At 44.6% G+C, this 20,430-nt stretch overlaps 1 protein-coding gene across 1 annotated transcript; it reads right to left on the bottom strand.

The window, feature by feature from the left end:
• Positions 1-856: 856 nt before the first annotated feature.
• Positions 857-19,725, bottom strand: LOC139159185 (vomeronasal type-2 receptor 26-like). The gene is made up of 7 exons (XM_070736536.1): positions 19,696-19,725; positions 17,506-17,618; positions 13,518-13,809; positions 11,871-12,683; positions 9,397-9,627; positions 1,877-2,003; positions 857-1,752 (listed from the first exon to the last, which is right to left on the bottom strand). Exons 1-7 carry the CDS (start codon positions 19,723-19,725, stop codon positions 857-859), a joined length of 2,502 nt encoding a protein of 833 aa, XP_070592637.1.
• Positions 19,726-20,430: the final 705 nt, after the last annotated feature.

Genomic DNA, 20,430 nt, shown 5'->3' with positions numbered 1-20,430 from the left:
AAAGTACAGATTGCAGCTGTGTGAGAGGTCATGGGCCTTCCTAGCTATGCCTATGTCTCTCCAGCACTCCACAACCTTCACTGGCTGCCGATTGGATTCCAAATGCAATTCAAAGTGTTGGTTATGACCTATAAAGCCCTACATGGCATTGGACCAGATTATTTACAGGACCACCTTCTGCCAAATGAGTCCCAGTGACTGGTCAGGTCCCAGAGAGAGGCCTTCACCAGGTCTTGTCAATATTGCCTGATGTGGCCTAGGGAAAGCCTTCTCTGTGGGGGCTCTGGTCCTCTGGAATCAGCTCTCCACAGAAATTCATACTGCCCCCACCCACCTCGCCTTGCGCAAGGGTCTAAAGACTCATTTATGCTGCCAGGCTTGGGGCCATTAGACTCTAACCCCTGGCCGACGAAATGTAATGAGTTTTGTTGTGAATGGAAATGATTGATTTTGAATGCTATTGAGTTTTATACTAATTAGTTGAATTAATTGGAATAGGAAGCTTATACAAGGAGTCCTTTTTTTTCATTTTTTAATTCATTGAGTTTTACTAATCAGAAAAAAAAGCCTAAATATAATCATGCATGTTTCAATTTTAGTTTAGTTTGAAGTTGTAAGGTGAATAGAGATGGTTGAATTTCAAATAAAGAAGAAGGAAAAGATTAAGCAAAAAATAAGCATAAATCTTAGGAACGGTAAACCAAAACCAAAAGTCACTATAACAGCGTAATATTATTTTAGGTCTATTTTTTAAAATCATTTTGGAAGAGAATGGTTCAGCCTTTATTGCAGTTTCATCATCATCCACTAAACCTCATATAAATATTAAAATTCCTCTATCTCATATTTCTATATTTCATCTGGTTGTAAGCTGCTCCTTTGTATTCAAGTCTGGTCTCAGAATGATAATGTAGCATTTGGGGATGAAGATGCAGACCAGCAGACCAGCACAGGAGGCCAAGATGGAGAAGATCTGAACAGCCACCATGTATTTTCCCTTGGTGCTCAAATAGGTGGGTACAAAAGAGACCCATACACTGCAGAAGACCAGCATGCTGAAAGTGATCAGTTTGGCTTCATTGAAGGCCCCAGGGAGTTTCCTTGCCAGGAAAGCCACTGTGAAGCAGATGCCAGCAAGGAAACCTATGTAGCCTAGGGTTCCATAGAATATACCAACAGACCCTTCATTGCATTGCAGGATGATCACTCCAGGCTGGGAGTGGAAGTCAGAATCAGGGAATGGGGGAAAGACTCCTAGCCAGATGGAGCAAATGAGAGTTTGGATCCCAGAACAAGAAAGAACAAGGGAGTTGGCCAGAGTCTTTCCCAATAACGTTCTTATGGTGTTGCCTGGCTTTGTGGCCAGAAAAGCTAACACTACTGTGATTGTCTTGGCCAAGACTGAGGAGATAGCAATTGAGAAGATGATGCTGAAAATGGTTTGTCGGAGAAGACAAGTGGCTTTCCTTGGCTGGCCAATGAAGAGGAAGGAGGACAAGAAGGAGAACAACAGGGAGATGAGGAGGATGTAAGAGAGGTCTCGGTTGTTGGCCTTGACTAGCGGAGTTTCCAAGTATTTTATAAAGATTGCTAAGACAAACATAGTGCCTAAAGACAAGACCAAGGCAAAAAAAGCCAGAATCATCCCTAGAAGACCTCTGTAAGATAGGAAGGTTATGACTTTGGGGATGCAGTGGTCTCGTTTCTCATTTGGATGCTTGTTCTCTGGACATTTGGTGCACATTTTTGCATCTGCAATAAGAGAGATGAGAAAAGAGAGATTAATCCCATTCCTGCAATGTTAGCCTTTTCTCCTTCTGTTAACCCTTTTTAATCGCTTTCATGAATGCATCACGTAAAATTAGTCCATATGTACCTTCCTGAGTGGAGATCGTCCCTTCCCCACAAGGAGCACAGTCGTAGCAGCAAGGGGGCTGCCCTTCCCGGGGCAACTTGATGAATCCTGGATGGCAGCTCTCCACACACTTGGATTCAGGGAGGGACTAAATAATAATAGAAATAAAATCTAGGATAATGTGTAGTAAATGTTTTATTTTATTTATTTATTTAATTTATTTGTCAATCAATTGTAGGATAGTAGTTTATATAAACATAACACAGAAAGTAATGATAAAAGAAAACAAATGGTAGGCACAACGGTGTGGTTATGACCTCTTAAAAAAGGGGAGAGTTCAAATGTAGACAATCTAAGGTCAAAAATTTTGTGGTTTGTGGTAGAAACAACAGAGTCAGGTAATGAATTCCAGGTGTTGATCCCTCTATTGCGGAAGTCGTATTTTTGCAGTCTAGTTTGGAGCAGTTTAAATTTAGTTTGAATCTCCTTAAAACCCACCTCTGCCGTCAGGCATGGGGGAATTGAAACATCTCCCCCTTGCCCATGTAGTTTTGGTCTATGATTGATTGTGTGCTTGTTTTTTATATATATTGGGGTTGCTTATATGGACTTTTTAACTTAAATCTGTAAATTAGATTGCTAAATATTAGATTTGTTACTATGTACTGTTTTTGCCATTGTTGTGAGCCGCCCCAAGTCTGCGGAGAGGGGCGGCATATAGATCCAATAAATCTAATATAATCTAATCTATTACGTGCTTGTGTGTTGCTGCGGTTGAAGGTGAAGTAGTCATTACATACTGTAAGTAGTCATAGACATAAGTAGTATATGCTAGTTACCTCTGCTGGTGGTAACCACATGGTGATTTTGTTTAAGTTGATCCAGTCTTTGCTGGACAGAGATGGGTTATAGCACCATCTGCAGGACACCTGACATGAATTGTATGCATGGGAAATGCCCGATCGAAATTGCCTACGGGGCGGGGGGACGGTGATTCAGCTCTTTCAGAGCTGCGAACTTCCGGGTTCGATTTGAACCGGAAGTTCGGCTTCTGGCAGCGCGCCAATGAGAGCGCGCTGCCCGCTTGCTGGGGAGGGTCCCGGATCGCCCTATTTAAGGGCGATCCGGATGGGACCCGTGCATTGCTGCCGTTGAAGCGAACAGCGTGCGAAGCGACAGACGGCTGCTGATCGCTTTTTTGGATTGCGTCACAGGCCTATCGAGGGCCTGTCCAGGCTTGTTGAGCAGGGGCTTGCCGGCCTCTGCTCTTTCATTTTTTCTTGTACCGGGAAGGGAGAGTAGGCAGAGGGACGAAGGGCTACTCTCAAAGAGGGGGCTTGGGAAGCCTCGCCGAGGTAGCAAGACAGTGGAGTCAGGGGTTTTGCCTCTGACTCTTTCGATTGGGTTTAGTGTATTGGGTGCTTTTGGTACTAAGGGGGGATTAAGGGGCCTCTGCTGGGAAGCAGCCTCTTTTCTTTAAAGGGCTTACCTTCCCTCCCACTCGCCCCCACCCCCCCACCCCCACCCCTCTCAACGAGCGGTTTTTTGGGTGGTTGGTACGAGTTAGGGGAGATAGGTCACTTTAGTGGGGATACAGGATTGACGTGCGAGGCCCCGTGGGCTTTAGCATATGGTGGGGAGCTCAGGTGTACCACCTAGTGGCTCTTTTTCTCCTGGGCCCCCTGTTTGTGGTCCATTTTGGGGCTAGGATTGGGGTTTTTTCCCTTAAAGGGTTTCCCTGGTGAATTTTGAACCCAAGACCTCCCATCCGGGTGGCTGGGGTGTGTGGGCCTGGTCTTAGGCCTGCTTGGGTAGTTTACTCTTAGGTTGATTGGGGGCAGTTGGCATGGCCCCCAAGAGGCATGCCCCTACCCAGGCCCCCACGGGTCCACGCCCTAAGAGGGCAAGGGCCCCTTCTTTGCGAGCGAGGGAAGCGGAGGGGATGGCTCCTGCCCCCCGCGCGCAACCTCCCCATGAAAACTGGGCCACTGCGGGCACTGTGCCTGTTATCTCAGCTCAATCTTTTTCTGCCTTACTAGATCGCTTGGATCGCATGGATGCCCGCTGGGAGGCAGCTTTCGGGGCTCGCAGCGGATCCAGGCCCTTGGTGGCATTGGGGGCCCCTCCAGTCTCCGTGGATGTGCAAGACCCTGCTCCGGACCAGAGCAACCCTGTCGTACGGGACTCCAGTTCGGCGGCCAGGGCCCTCGGGGCCCCATTGGATGGCAGGGGTGAGTCTGTTTCCATTGCACCCACACTGGCTTTACAGGGGTTACCCACCTTAACCCCCCCGGTGGGACCGGCCAGCCTGGGCCCCCCTTTGGGGTCCAGCATGCCTACGGTTTGCTCCCAGGTTTGGGGTGCGACCGTGCAATCGGCTGTGGTCCCTGCTGGGTCGCTACTGGTGAGCACGGTGCCCACTACTGGGGGAACTCAGGGAGGTGTTCCCACTACACAGTTGCCTCAACCACTGCTGGGATCATCAGGGTCAACCAGGTCATCGCTAGGCACGATTGGCAGCGTAGGGACACAGGGAGCTCCCGCAGGGGCAGGCGGGACAGTGGCTGTGCTGGGGTTGTATTCCCTTGCAACGACCTTTTCTTTAGCGGGGTTGGCCAGCACCAGTGTGGCCACCTCGACCGACCCCATGGTGGCGGCCATGGGTGCGGTGCCGGTAGGCCTCCCATCAACTCCTTTGGGGTACCATTTGCACCCCTTGATCAGGGATAAGATTTGGAGGGGGGAATACATCGATCTCTATACTCTGTTAAACAGGGAGGCTCCCAAGAAGGAGAGGGACGAAGAGGCCCGGACCAATTGGGCCAAAAAGGTCAAGGTGCCGAGATGTTTTAGGTCTTGGCTCTACGCCTTCCTGACCTATGCCACCGTTATAATACAGAAGGAACCGGGTAGGGCCACAGCACTCTTTAAATACATTGACCTCATCGCCATGGCATATTTTGAGGTCAAGGGGGATGCCTGGCAAAACTGCGATGAGGCATTCCGGATGAGGGTGGCTTATGACCCTTCCCTGCCCTGGGATCGGGAAGTGCCCGACCTTTGGTTTCAGGCCCAGAAGAGTAGGACAGGTCAAAAGACCGACAGTGGTCACCTGATGGAGGAGGAGCCGGCGGCACCCCGCAATGTTGCGGGGCAGGGTGTTCGAACCACCCAGCTTTGTTTTGAATACAGCGCTAAGGGCTCTTGCGCATGCTCCTCCTGCAGGTTCCGACACATCTGCGGTAAGTGCGGGGGTTCTCACGCCACCCACACGTGCACACGTCCCGGCAGAAACAGGAACTATAGGGACAAAAATAAGCCAGCCGTTCCTGCGACGCAAGGGACACAGTCCGGTCAAGCTTGAGCGCTTGGCTGAACTCCTGCAGGGGTATCGCCCGCGTGAGAAGGCGGATGCGCTCCTGCAGGGTTTTTGTGAGGGTTTCAGGATCCCTTTTCGGGGTCCACGCAGGGCATTTATGGCAAAAAATTTGAGGTCAGTGCAGGGTAATGAGGAGTTAGTCCGGGTTAAGATTAGGAAGGAGGTGGATGAGGGGAGGGTTCTGGGCCCCTTTCCTCCTCCTCGTGCCTAATTTGAAGGTATCCCCCCTGGGAGAAGTACCTAAGAAAGCCCAAGGGGAATATAGACTTATCCACCACCTTTCCTTCCCCCGGGGGGAGTCGGTGAACAACTTCATACCGGAGGACCTGTGTTCAGTCCACTACGCCTCGTTTGACGCGGCGGTAGCCATGGTCCGGGCGTGCGGAGTCGGGGAGATTATGGGCAAGAGCGACATTAAGTCGGCATTTAGGCTTTTGCTCATACATCCCGATGACTTCGATCTCCTGGGGTTCTGCTTTGAGGGAAGTTTCTACCTGGATCGGACTCTCCCTATGGGATGTTCAATTTCATGTGCTCTTTTTGAGAGTTTCAGTACTTTCCTTGAGTGGGCACTCAGGTGACGAACAGGCTCCAGGTCAGTCATCCAATATTTGGATGACTTCCTGGTGGCAGGCCCGGTGGGCACACCCCAATGCCAAGACCTAATGGCGGCATTCCAGGGGCTGTGTTCGTACTTAGGGGTCCCCCTAGCGCCAGAGAAGATGGAAGGACCATCCTCTAGGATTTCCTTCCTAGGCATAGAGCTAGATTCCTCTACGCAGTCTTGTAGACTGCCCGAGCTAAACTCGTGAAGATTTGGCTCAAACTGGAGGAGGTGTCTGGCCTCAAGAAGGTGACCCTCAAACAGCTCTAGGAGCTCACAGGGCTGCTTAACTTTGCATGTCGGGTAATTGCTCCCGGTAGGGCGTTTTTATGCAGACTGTATTCTTCCATGCAGGGATTGAGCTCACCCCACCATCGTGTGCGGCTCAAGGCGGGGGCCAGAGAAGACTTGCAGGTATGGCCGACATTCCTGGCCTGCTTTAATGGGATTTCCTTCTGGCGGCAAGATTTGTTTCTCCAAGCAGACTTGCAATTACACTCCGACGCCTCGGGTTCCCTTGGCTTCGGAGTGATGCTAGGAGGCAGGTGGTGCCATTCGTTGTGGCCTGCCAAGTGGGCGGCAGCTGGTATTTGTAGGGATCTCACATTTTTAGAATTTTTTCCCTTAGTGGTAGCAGTCGAACTCTGGGGAGGTCAGCATGCCAACCGGGTGGTTCATTTCTGGTGTGACAACTTGGCGGTTGTCCACGTGGTAAATTCGTCGTCCTCAAAAAACGAGGGGGTAATGCACCTGTTTCGTGCTTTCTTCAGTAGAGCTTTGGCTCTGAATGCATTATTTATGGCACGCCATGTGCCGGGATTGGAGAATGGTGCAGCTGATGCTTTATCCCGTGGACAGCTGGCCAGGTTCCGGGCGTTGGCGCCCAGGGCACGGAACACACCAGACCAGATGCCAGGACATTTGTGGAGCCTGGCAGGGCTGCAGAACCTTGGAGGCAGGAGGTAGATCGGGCCATTGGGCTGTCGATAGCCCCAAGCACCCGGGCTGCATACCACAGGGCAGGTAAGGAATTCTCAGAATTCAGGGCTAATAAGGGCTACAGGCAAGTTTGGCCCATACCGGTCGACCAGTTGTTGGAGCATTGTGTGCTGTTACATCAACGCGGTCTGCATGTGAAAACTATTAGGGGTAAGCTGGCGGGCCTGGCGTTTATCGCCAAGGCTCAAGGGTTTACCAACACGTGTGCTGATTTCCGTGTCAGGAGGATGTTAGAAGGGTGGGCACGGGAACACCCGCCCCCGGCGGTCGATACTCGGCAGCCTTTATCCATATCGCAGCTGTCGGCCTTAAGCCACACGTGGGTCAGGCTATGTTCTTCACATTACAAAGCCCGCCTTTTCCACGTGACAGCGACCGCACTCTTTTTTGGGGCCTTTAGGGTTAGCGAGGTTTTGGCCAGTTCGGTAAGGGACAATAGTCTGCGCACGCTCCTGTGGAGCAATGTGCAGCTTCGACCTGCTGGGGTGTCCATCCGCCTGTGCCGGTCAAAAATGGACCAACATGGTCGCGGCGTGGAGGTTACTTTGGCACCAACAACTGATGCTGCTGTCTGCCCGATGGCGGCCTTGGCCGCATTCCGCGCCTGTCGAGGGGAAACCCCGGGTTATTTCTTCTGTCACAGTAGTGGGGCTCCCCTGACTAAATACCAATTTTGGGCAGTTACAACCCGGGCCCTAGAACAAGTTGGTGCGGACCCTTCCAGGTTCGGCACACATTCCTTTTGTATCGGCGCTGCTACTGCGGCCGCCACTGCTGGTTTCGCGGATCGCCACATCATGGCAATCAGCCGTTGGAGGTCCGCGGCCTTCCGTTCATACATTAGGCCTCCCCGATAGGGACCCGGTGATTGGCCGTTTTAATTGTTTTGTTTGTTGTTCCAGCCGTTGCTGGTTCCCGGCCCGTGGTTTGGCTCTTTGGCCACAGTTTCGTGTTTTGGGCCAGCTGTTTTGCTGCAAGGTCTCCGGTCGGATCGCAGCTTTCCCTGGGTGCAAGGATGGACGTCGTCTGGATGGGCCGCAGGGGACTGCGTTGGGAGGGGCTCCGCCCTTTGTTTTTTGACCGGTGTTGATCCGAGAGAGCTCCCGAGTTTCTGGTGATCCACCTCAGGGGCAATGACCTTGGTGTTTTGAGTGGTTTGGCGGTGAGCATTCAGGCTCGCGAAGACCTACAGGCCATCGCTACTGCATATCCAGGCACACGTATTGTCTGGTCTGAGATTCTCCCCAGACTGGTCTGGCGGAATGCTGTCTCCCCCAAAGCCATTAACAAGGCCAGGTTGAGGGTTAACCAGGCCATTGGGAAGGTGGTTAGGGAGTTGGGGGGGTGTGTGGTAAAGCATCCCTTTATAAAATTTGGAACCCCCTGGCTCTACCGGGCCGACAGCGTTCACCTCTCAGATGAGGGGAACGCCATTTTCCTGTCGGACCTGCAGAGGTGCCTCCAGGAATTAGTTTAGGAGGCTGGGTGGGGGTCGGGGGGGCCAAGATTGAGATCTGACCCCCCCCTCCGTGGCAGGTTAGGGGCGGAAATGGGCAATTAGAAGCAACTGCACATGCTCCTTTCAGGCATCCTTAAAGGGTGATGGACCGCCTCTCTCCAGGAACTAGAGGTTCGAGCAACGTCGGAGATTGGAGAGAGGATGTCCATGGGAATCACCGGATCCAATTTCCCATGGGGATTGGAGGGTGAACTCCTCCCACATGACGAAGGGGCCTGGCTTGGATGCAGGTGAAGGAATTTTATGGTAGGACTTTCCGCCCCATTAGTTTGGCTCTGCAGGTCCTTAGTTTGTTTTGAATTAAATATTCAAATTTACATATTTAAATTTATTTAAATTTATGCTAATTAATAAATGACCCTTTATTAATTGACAATATATGTCTCAGCGTCTTTACTCCGCCTCCGGGGGGCAATATGATTCTTAAGGCAAAAGGGTGTGAAACATTTGCAAGTCAACAGTGAGAACATCTGGAAGTGGCTCAGACAGAGACCTCCTTAATTCACAGGAGTGTAAGATGGTGAGGCAACACAGCACAATTAGTCCTGAAAAATTTTGTCATCAGAGCCAATATTAAAAAAAACAGTTCTGGGTTTCTTCTGGAATTGAAAGAATAGAATGAAAGAATAGCAAAGTTGGAAGGATCTTGTAGGTCTTATAGGTTTTATAGTCCAACTCCATGCTCAAGCAGGAGCCCCTATTACATTTTAGAGAAATGGCTGTCCAGTCTCTTCTTTAAAGCCTCCAGTGTTGGAGCACCCACAATTTCTGAAAGCAAACTCTTCCACTAGTTAATTGGTTTCATTTTTAGGAAGTTTCTCCTTAATTCCAGGTTGCTTCTCTCCTTGATGAATTTTCATCCATTCTTTCTTGTCCTGGCCTCGGGTGCTTTGGAGAATGGGTGGACCCTCTCTTATTTGTGACAGCCCATCACAGATTGGAACACTGCTATCATGTCACCCATCTCCTCTTTTCACTAGACTAACCAAATCCAATTCCTGCAATGATTCTTCATATGTTTTGGTAAATATTTTCTTTACCTGATTGAGATATTTGGAGAACACGATTGCATTCTGGTCAACAGTAAACATGGCTTCTCCCAAACCCTGTCTTGCTAGGCTCCCAAATTTTGCCTGGACAAGTGACTTATTGGAAAACTGCACTGAACTTATGATGTCAAGACCAGCAGCCAGCTCTCCACTCTCATCCAAATATAACCCATCCAAGGAGTTATTGTAAAGCTTGAAAAGGTTTTGCAGGAAATGGTGAAGCTAAAATAAGACAAGGGAAGAAAAGCGAATATAGTATAGTTCTGAACAGTTCTACTATTCCGCAACTGGATTTCCCATAAAGTTGATTTTTAACAGGGATTTCTATTTCTATATGGACTAAAGGTGCAATGAGTCCTATGCCTTCTCTAACTTCATTAAAATTAGTATATGAGTATCTTAATTGACTACAACCCTGATAAACATTTGAGATCTGCAGTTTAATGTTTCCAAATGTAAAATAATGCACTTGGGGAAAAGGAATCCTCAATCTGAGTATTCTATTGGTAGTTCTGTGTTAGCAAAAACTTCAGAAGGATTTAGGGGTAGTGATTTCTGACAATCTTAAAATGGGTGAACAGTGCAGTCAGGTGGTAGGGAAAGCAAGTAGGATGCTTGGCTGCATAGCTAGAGGTATAACAAGCAGGAAGAGGGAGATTATGATCCCACTATATAGAGTGCTGGTGAGACCACATTTGGAATACTGCGTTCAGTTCTGGAGACCTCACCTACAAAAAGATATTGACAAAATTGAACGGGTCCAAAGATGGGTTACAAGAATGGTGGAAGGTCTTAAGCATAAAACTTATCAGGAAAGACTTAATGAACTCAATCTATATAGTCTGGAGGTCAGAAGGAAAAGGGGGGACATGATCAAAACATTTAAATATGTTAAAGGGTTAAATAAGGTCCAGGAGGGAAGTGTTTTTAATAAGAAAGTGAACACAAGAAAAAGAGGACACAATCTGAAGTTAGTTGGGGGAAAGATCAAAAGCAACATGAGAAAATATTATTTTACTGAAAGAGTAGTAGATCCTTGGAACAAACTTCCAGCAGACGTGGTTGGTAAATCCACAGTAACTGAATTTAAGCTTGAGGAAATCCTCCAGAGCCCGGGGAGATCAAAAATACCCCCATACACTCCCCCTGGTGCAGGAGGCTGACTAGAATACACCCACCATGGCCAGGCCCACCCATCAACTGGCAAAGAACCCATTGCTGAAATTTTTGAAACCCTGTCCAGAAGCATAACTTTTAGAAAGACAGGGAGTCATGATCATGGGAGATTTTATCACCTGAAGATAGAAGAAAACTCAACCAAACATGGCCCTTCTAGGAAATGCCTTGCTTCTTGATGACTTCGATAGGGAAGTTGAAAATTAGAGTAACATGAATATGGGGGGGGGAGGGGATGACCATGTTATTTTAGGTACAATCGGAGAACATAGTAAATACCTCAAAGTTTAAACAGCAAATACTAATAAATTCCATGGCATGGTGAGAGAAGCTGAATAAATAAAAGAAACCTTATCGTATAAAGGAGAAGCCTGCAAGACTAAAGGGAAAGTCCTTAAGATGTTTACATATTGACTGAATTAATTCCAAATTTGGATGAATTGAAATTAATATCTTCAATTTCAGGAAATTAATGGAGAAAAGAGCTCAGGGTGAATGATGCGATCTTGTTATATAACATAAAAATAATAATATTATGGTATAACTACTACTGGTACCACCACCACCACCACTACTTAACAATTGCAATAAGAAAGACATCTGGATGACTGTGCTATCTATCATCTATCTATCTATCTATCTATCTATCTATCTATCTATCTATCTATCAGATTTCTCTGCTGCCCTTCTCATGGGACTCAGGTCGGCTCATCATAAACAAATACTATCATAAAGAAATGTAGTATTAAAGTATCATTACTAAAAACACACAGAAATTTCATTTAAATAATATTCTAAAAACCCTTACATATTTAAAAAACAAGCAACTACATTCACCCACTTAGGGTTGTATTGGCCTTTTTGGCTGCTGCTACATATTGCTGCCTTATATTTAGTTGGTTGTCCACCAAGACTCCGAGATCCCTCTTGCAGTCATTGCTATTGAATGTGGTTTCACCCAGATTATATGTATGTTTTTGGTTTTTCTTATCTAGGTGTAGGATTTTACTTTTCTCTGCATTGTATTTCATTTTATTTGTTTGGGTCCATTGTACAAGTCTATCAAGATCCATCTGGATCCTGAGCCTGTCCTCTGGAGTATTGGCTACTCCCACCAGCTTGGGGTCATCTGCAAATTAGCTTAGTTGGTTAGTTAGCCCCAGGACTATAGATAGTCAGGAAAATTAAATCTCTGAATAAACTAGTCAGCTTCATAGAGAAGTTTACAGTTAAGAAAAGTTAAGAAAAATAGGGAAGAATGGCATCAAAGGGTTATGTAGAGGGAATACCTGCCACGGCTGCACCTGTTGAATAGCTAGCCAATTTTTACCATCCTTCATTTTCCTCTTGGATCTAGATGAATATGCATCATTTAAGGCCCTGGCCACACTCCACATAGAATGATGAATGATGTAGCTATCCAGAGACAGGATTCCTTCAATCTGCTCCTGGGGCAAAGCTTCTATATCCCTATTCTCTGGGCATCTTGTCCAGCCTTTCACAGATAAGCCATGCTTGGAATAGGAACAATGAAATACTTTCTTCATAAAGCCTATGATAGACTTGTGAGTAGACTGAAAATCCCCATTTCTGGCATTGCTGTCCATCTGAATCAAGAAGGAAATGTAGCCATAGATGGAGGGAATAATCCATGGGTTATACTCTAAATCCAAAGTAAAATCCCATAAAGTTGAAGTTATCCAGACTTTTCCAGATGTGGCTTTTGTGCAGATTTCAGTTATTTTCTGCATAAACAATATTCCTGTTATGAAGGAATCAATCTCCACAGAGTAAACAAAGACATTGACTTGTGTCCACTGGTAGAATGGGAAACAATCATACTTTACATGATGGGTATCCACAGAGATACTTTGGGATAAAACAACACAAATGCTGTTCCTGACAAGTAGAGAGGTCAAACTTTTCATGAATGTTTCCCCACTATCAGAGTCCAGTGCAACCAGACCAACCAAGGTCCACCCGAAATGGTGGAGCAATTTGATAATTGCGGGGTACTGAACTCCTTCTTTGGGAACCACTTGGTAGAGAAAAGGGAAGAGAGATTTGTCACTCAAAGCCTGAGAAACAGAAGTAAAACTGACCTGAAAAAGAATAGAAGACACAGATGATGAAATAAGGATTGGTTGCAGTAATGGATAAGGAGTTAACGCAGAGATGAAAGGATTAAATTAAATATTGAGTTAAGATGTTTGTTTTATTATAAATAGAAAAAGGGAATATAAGGGATTAGATTTTATAATATTGCTGTCTGTAGATGAAATATGTCTCATGTGTAGTTAATTTCAATTAATTTAGCAAAGAATGGGATAAAAAGTATATATTAAAAGGATTATTAGCATCTTTTTTCTCTGAATGTATAACGTATCAAAGAAATATCATATATTATTATTTTAGGCACTGATTCTGTTTTATACCCCCCTAAAAAGAAAGGAAGCTTGGTTATACGTTGAGTCAAATCCAAGCCAACATATTAAGAAGAGAACGTTATGGTAAAAATGCTTTTTTTTATATGATAGAAGGACCTCAAAGTTTCTGGGAAGATTATTTTTATGAGATTAGCATCGGACATTAATAAAATTGAGAGAGTCCAGAAATATGTCACAAGATCCTCCACTCCTCTGCTAGCAACTGAATACCTTATTCCACCAGACTTGAAATTTTGGGCTTATGATTGTTCTGTTCATAGGCAACCTTCTATCTAATCTTGACTATGAGATGTTTCTTCCACAAACAGGAGGAATCTAACTGGAATAGTGTTCTAGATCTGTTTGTTTAAACCTTTTGCTCTCTGTGTGATTCCAAGTGCAATAAACTTATTATTTCCATGATCATAAGTGACCCTTAAAGTTCATGGAGGATTCAGAGCAAATTTAGACCCCACAACCACATACTCACACTCTCACACACACACAAACCTGTGGAATTTTATAAATGCTCAGCATATCTGCTATCTGGATGGAGATATCAGTTTTGGACCCATCGAAAACAATCAAGGGTCTGTTATGTCTTCCACATCTGTAGTTTGGAATATTTGCCTCCCCAGTAGAAAGCAAATCCAGCAAGGCATCTGAAGTCATGATTTTGCTGAAATGGCTGCCATAGAAGTTGTAGCCCAGGGAGATGTTGGGTAACAACTGGAGATCCTGGTTGATCTCCTGGGTCGCAAAAAGGAAGGAGAGAATTTTCCAGAAAAAGATAGGTCCATTCCTGAAAATATATACATATCACATCATTATGATATGTAAAGATCTCACCCTACGAACCAAAATGTCAAACTTCATTCTTCATAGGTAGTATTAAATAATGAACCATACAGTTTAACATCATCACCACCATCATCATTTACCCAATAGCCTTTGTAAAAGAGTTTTCTAAGCAATATCTATGAAGTTAGGAAAAGAAGTAAAAGCCACAGGAAAGTAAAATGCATTAGCACATCACTCAAAAATAGAATAGAACAGAATACAGTAGAGTAGAGTAGAGTAGAGTAGAGTAGAGTAGGGTAGGGTAGGGTAGGGCAGGATAGAATAGAATAGAATAGAATAGAATTTTCTTGACCAAGTTTGATTGGACATACAAGAATTTTACCTTGGTGCATATGCTCTCAATGTACATAAAAGAAAAGATAAGTTCATCAAGAATCATAAGGTACAACACTTAATGATAGTCTGGGTACAAATAATCAATCCAATCATATTAGGAACCAGTCAATATAATTGTAAGGATACAAGCAACTAAGTTAGAGTCTTACAATGATTTGTGAGAGGGGATGGATGATGGGAATGATTACAAGATTATTAGTAGTGCAGACATAGTTTAAGTTTTATTAGATTTATAGGCCATCCAACTCCTGATGGACTCTGTGTAGCAGTAAGTAGTTTTAGTACGTAGTTTGACAGCATTGAGGAAATTATTTGTTTAGCAGAGTGATGATGTTTTGGGAAAAAAACTGTTCTTGTATGTAGTTGTTCTGGTGTGCAGTGCTTTGTAGCATCATTTTGAGGATAGGAGTTGAAACAGTTTGTGTCCAGGACATGAGGTGTCTGTAAACAGGGGGTGGAAATCCCATTGTAATTGAGCTCTGCAAAATCAGAAGAGCTGCTATGACCTTTGCATATTCAATGTCTTAGAATGTCCTATAATTATCCAGCAGAGACACCCAGAAATGGATGTGTTCTCTCATAAAAAGGGAGGCAGGATGGAGAGCCAGGGACATCTACCATAGGTAGTTTTTGAGTATGTCATGCCGGAAGGGTTAAGTCAATGACTTCACTTTGTGTGAGAGGGTTCCAGCCACTGCCAGGACACCCTCCCTACATCCACTGATTGCTTCAAAACCCTGAAGTTCACCCAGAGGCTTTCAAAACCCAACAGTCAAGGACTGAGCTCCATAGTCCCTGCAGAATGGCCAAACTGCAGTCCACCAAAATGACAGATTCCAAAACAGTGTTTCTTAACCTTGGCAACCTTGACAACATTGTTTTAAAGTGTAACAATATTCAAAGGTACATTGGGGATGGAGACTCAGCTTGGTTCTTTCTTGGCTTCCTCCCAGGATGAAAAGCCTGAGAACTGAGTCATGCTTTCAACTTTAGATTACATTCCAGCATGTTTTTGTCTCTCCACACCATCCAATCCTCCTTTGATTGATGGATTAATTATTGGATTCCTGGTTTCAACTCAAGCCCAACATGTTGAGAACATTTTCAATGTTTTCTTGAAACGATAGCAAAAGCATCACTCTCTCTCTCCCCCTTCCATATCTCTTGTGCTCTCTCCCACCCTCTCTCTCTCCATCCATCCATTTTTCCATCCATCCATCCATCCATCCATCCATCCTTTTTCCTCCCTCCTTAAGCTTGCTATCTTCTGTATCAAGTCTTGGCACAGAAACCACATATGATCTGTAAGATATCTTCATGACAAAAAAGGGAGGTGGATGACATCTAATGGTTCAATATATTTACAATGTAGGGTAAAAAAAAAGAGCTTTTTGACACATGGTTATCCAGACTTTGCTGAGATGCTCCCAGGGAAAGAAATCAAAGCTTTGAAACAACTCCTCTGCTTCCAAAGGTGCCCAAATGATTACATCTCCTTCTCCCTTGGAATGTCCACCCCTTGATTTAAATCTGCAAGGCCGGCTGTCAGATACTGGCAAGAGGCTATCCCATGCCTGCACCATCTTCTCCATTCCAGAAGTCAGGGAAGTCACTTTCAAATCTCCCATAGAACTTAGGGCTCACACTAACACTTAACATTAACATGCTGGGAAGGGGAGGGTAGACCTGCTCTGCAACCTCAATTAAGATCTTTCCACTCAAATTATGTAAAAAATAGTGGTGTGTCTGTTCCCCATTTTACTGGAAGAAAGCTCAGAACTCAGAAATCTGAAGATTCTGTAGGGCTGATGTTTTGCACTGATGCAGCCAAATCCTGCCACCATAAGTGATCAACCAGGAAAACATGGTGTGTGGAGATGTCTAATACCTACCTACCTACCTACCTACCTACCTACCTACCTATCTATCTATCTATTTTTACTGTCAGCAAAAAATGTGATACACACACACATACACACACAATCTAGCTGTTACGCCTTTTCGGTTCTTAAACCGATGTCAAGAAGAGCTGTGTTTTGTCACTGCCATGTCTGAAGGAGGCAAGTGGAAATTAACAAAGATTAGCCAAAAAGTGGTTTTATTGTATCTGCGGTGACCTGCCTGATACCCTTTATGGTGGGGCTCCTGATGAAATCGTAAGGAAGGAAGAAAAATTTCATTACACTGATGATCCCACCCAGAAGAAGATGTCCCAGCTTATAATAATTAGATGGATTGGCTTCATTCCTCTTCAGATTCAGAGGGCATTTCAAAGTCAGTTTCCCATCAGCTGCATGAGGAAGCAGAAGGAGGAGAAACAGAAGATCCATTGGTCTTCTGAAGTCAATTTGCTGCCATGTAGATGATTTTCTTTTTCAAGCCATATCAGAAGCAGAAAACAACATCATTTCAAGGGTTGGAGGGTTTCCCCAGTTTTCCTAAGTCAAACGGTATCCTGTGAATCATCCTGTCCAAGAGGGAAGGAGACTAACTCATGGCAGTAAAACTCGCTTGCTCCCTAACATTTCTCTCTAGTTTTCACTGGAACAGGAAGCCTTGAGGCATTCGGCATTTCTCATCTAGCATTCACTTCTTACTTTTCCTTTTTTTTCTTTTAGGCTGAAGTTTACATCCATAAATATCTCTGGGGACTGTCCCTTGAGACCAGAGAACAGGCAAATCATTATGATTTGGATAATGTGAAGGAGAAGAAGCATCATTGTAAACTCTGTGGTATTCCAAGGAAATTAGGAAGTCTTAGATATGATTTCATACATTAAGAGAGGCTGGTGACTGAGTTGAAAGAATTTGGCCCATCTCTTAGAATTATAGTATGGATGGGTTTGAAGCAGTAGTGGATTGTAACCAGTATGGACCACACTATAGTCTGGTAGCAGGAATGGAGATGCTCATGCATCACCGTGGCCTGACATGTGCAAATTCAGAAAGGAGTTAGGAATCCAGACTAGATGACCTAGAGCAGTGGTGTCAAACTGATGTTGTCACAGAGGCATCACATGATATATCAGCACTCATCCCCCCTCCTTTCTAAACAAGGTAGATTTCCAGGAGGACACTGGGAGCACCCGACATGAAGAACCCTTGACTGGTTGGAAGGGATACTTTAGATCAGGGCTGTCAAACTTGTGTCCCATAGGCCAGATGCATCACACGCTGGCTATACCCATACCAGTTTTAGCAAAGGAGAGGAAAGTGCTGATACATCATGTGCTGCTGCTGTGAGAACATGAGCTTGACACCCCTGTTCTAGATCATTCATCATCTAGTCTGGCTTCCTAACCACTGGACTCTCATCTCCTGGTCAAAAAGAAAGTGGCATTTATGGCCACGAGGCCAGTTGTGCCCAGTCCTGGACTGGAAGGCTTTGCTCTTGGTCACTTTCCAGATGGGTTTCTGTAACAGAAGAGATGACCCTTGAAGAGCACTGAGAAGCTGTAACTTGTCCAGAATATAATAGCTCAAGAAGTTTTTGGTGTTTGTTATTACACTGGTCAACACAAAAAAATCGTCAGCAAAGGTAAAATGTCTGTTTTTATCATTTATAAAAGCTCACATTAGAGAAACATCTTTCAGCTGTAGCGAGGAGGTCATTTGCCAGGTTCGCCTGGTGCACCAGTTGTGGCCCTATTTGGATCGGGAGTCACTGCTCACAGTCACTCATGCCCTCATCACCTCGAGGCTCGACTACTGTAATGCTCTCTACATGGGGCTACCTTTGAAAAGTGTTCAGAAACTTCAGATCGTACAGAATGAAGCTGCGAGAGCAATCATGGGCTTCCCTAAATATACCCATGTTACACCAACACTCTACAGTCTGCATTGGTTGCCGATCAGTTTTGTGGTCACTATTCAAAGTGTTGGTTATGACCTATAAAGCCCTTCATGGCACCAGACCAGATTATCTCCGGGATCGCCTTCTGCTGCACAAATCCCAGTGACCAGTTAGGTCACACAGAGTGGGCCTTCTCCGGGTCCTGTCAACTAAACAATGTCGTTTGGCGGGACCCAGGAGAAGAGCCTTCTCTGTGGCAGCCCCGGCCCTCTGGAACCAACTCCTCCCACAGATTAGAATAGCCCCCACCCTCCTTGCCTTTTGTAAGCTCTTTAAAACCCACCTCTGCCATCAGACATCGGGGAACTGAGATATTCTTTCCCCCTAGCCTTCTACAATTTATGCATGGTATGTTTGTATGTATGAGATATTCTTTCCCCCTAGCCTTCTACAATTTATGCATGGTATGTTTGTATGTATGATTGGTTTTATAATAAGGGTTTTTAGCTGTTTTAGTATTAGATTGTCGCATGTTGTTTTTACCACTGTTGTTAGCTGCCCCGAGTCTACGGAGAGGGGCGGCATAGAAATAGAATAAATAAAATAAATAAATAAATAAATAAATAAATGGTTAAAAGAAGTCTTTGGTTTTAACAGAGAAGATAAAAGATTAGATCATTTACTCTCACACAACCCATTCACATTATCTAGAAAGGATTTTATTATTATCTGGAGAACATTAATTACAGTATTAACAGAGGAGGGTCCATATTCCATATCCACTACTTGAAATTTGTCCCAATGTATGATCTTTGGCTACTATTCTCTTTTTTTTCAAAAAATAATCTTTATTAAGTTTCTACATATAAAAACAATCTAAACAAACAAAACATACAAAGAAAAAAAGAAAGAAAAATGAAAGAAAGTAGACAGACAAATCAGCTTATAAAGTTATGGAACATATAAACTGTTCAGTTCCAGGGGTGTTCAATATATGTACATAGATAGTTATTTGCTTATCGTCAATTAATATTTGCTTTCACAACATACATATATTTATTTGTTACATAAAAGATATATTTTGTCAACCATATTGTTGACTATCACTATCAAGCGACCTAATATTAAGTATTTGTATCTAGTGTGTGGAATTGTATTTTTATTTTCCTTAGCTCTGCATATTATATTGTATTTCATTTTGGGTATTTCTGAGGAAGGTACAAATTCGTTTTTAGGGGTTTTATATTCCATCGATTTATGGTGCAGTGTTTCTATATTTTCATTTTATTTCAGTACGAAAGGAAGGAGTGTCTAGTTTTGCTTTTCCTTAGTTTTTTTAATGTATTTTTTTCTGTTTGAGCCATTTGTACCAATTTTCCCATATTTTGTAAAATTCGGATTTATCTTTTTCCCGTAATTCCAAAGTAATTTTGGTCATTTCTGCACAATCAAGAACCTTAATTATGAAGCTTAAAGTTGTGGGGGCTGTTCCTGTTTTCCAATTTTGGGCACATAGCAATCTTGCTGCCATTATAATATGGAGGATTAAGTATTTGTCTTCATTTTAAAATTTCTGCCTTCCAATACCAAGAAGGAAAAGCTCAGGTTTGCTCTTGATAGCTTTTGATTTTGCGCCAAAAATTATTAGCAACTGGGCAAGTCCACCATAAGTGGTTGCTATTCTCATTGCCAGCCTACAAGATCCTCAGGGCTCTGGGTTTTAACCATTGCTTCTGAATACCAATTTTTATTTATTTATTTATTCGATTTTTATGCTGCCCTTCTCTTTAGACTCAGGGCGGCTTACAACATGTTAGCAATAGCACTTTTTAACAGAGCCAGCATTTTGCCCCCACAATACGGGTTCTCATTTTGCCCACCTCGGAAGGATGGAAGGCTGCAGAGCAAGGCTGATTTTGTCCATGATATTATCTGCCATTTCTTATTGGTCTGGTTGTCACTAGAGGGAGGAAGCCCCTTCTGGGTCAGAAATATGCCCACCTGGATTTGTGGCTTTGACCCAGGGAAGAGCCCAAGGAAGAAAAAGAAGGCCTGTTGCCATCCATGGTTTGTTTACAGGCCCTCAGGAAGCTGCAGCTAGATCCGGGTTGTTTTTTCTTTCGGGGGGGGGGGGGTTGTCTCAGGGTGACTGCTGATAAAATTTCCCAACCTGTTCTGTAACTATAGTCCTTTCAGGAAGAAAAATGTCCCCAACTTGATATACTATTGTTTTGCTTGTCTCTGATGAAGTAATGGGTGCGCCCCCTGGGGGGTATGGAGAGATGCCAGGGGGCACATATGACCCCTGGGAACATGCGTGGTCCCTCTCGATTGATTCCCCTAGATGGGGAGTGTTTTCCCAGTTGCACATTGCATGGCTTTTTGTTCTCAGTGGGTGCCGCAGTAACCATGAACAGCATGGTGACCGTGCTT

Source organism: Erythrolamprus reginae, chromosome 2, assembly GCF_031021105.1.
Source record: "Erythrolamprus reginae isolate rEryReg1 chromosome 2, rEryReg1.hap1, whole genome shotgun sequence".
In the NCBI taxonomy this organism is placed as follows: Eukaryota; Metazoa; Chordata; class Lepidosauria; order Squamata; family Dipsadidae; genus Erythrolamprus; species Erythrolamprus reginae.
The sequence above is the reverse complement of the archived record's forward strand: the minus strand, read 5'-3'. Positions and strand labels throughout refer to the sequence as shown.

Coding starts and splice junctions, on each gene's coding strand:
- LOC139159185 (XM_070736536.1), bottom strand. CDS start 19,725: ATGGTTAAAACCCAGAGCCCTGAGGATCTT. Junction 12,684..13,517: donor GCATTTATAAAATTCCACAG/GTTTGTGTGTGT, acceptor ATTCTTTTTCAG/GTCAGTTTTACTTCTGTTTC. Junction 2,004..9,396: donor TCTCCAAATATCTCAATCAG/GTAAAGAAAATA, acceptor ATTATTATTTAG/TCCCTCCCTGAATCCAAGTG.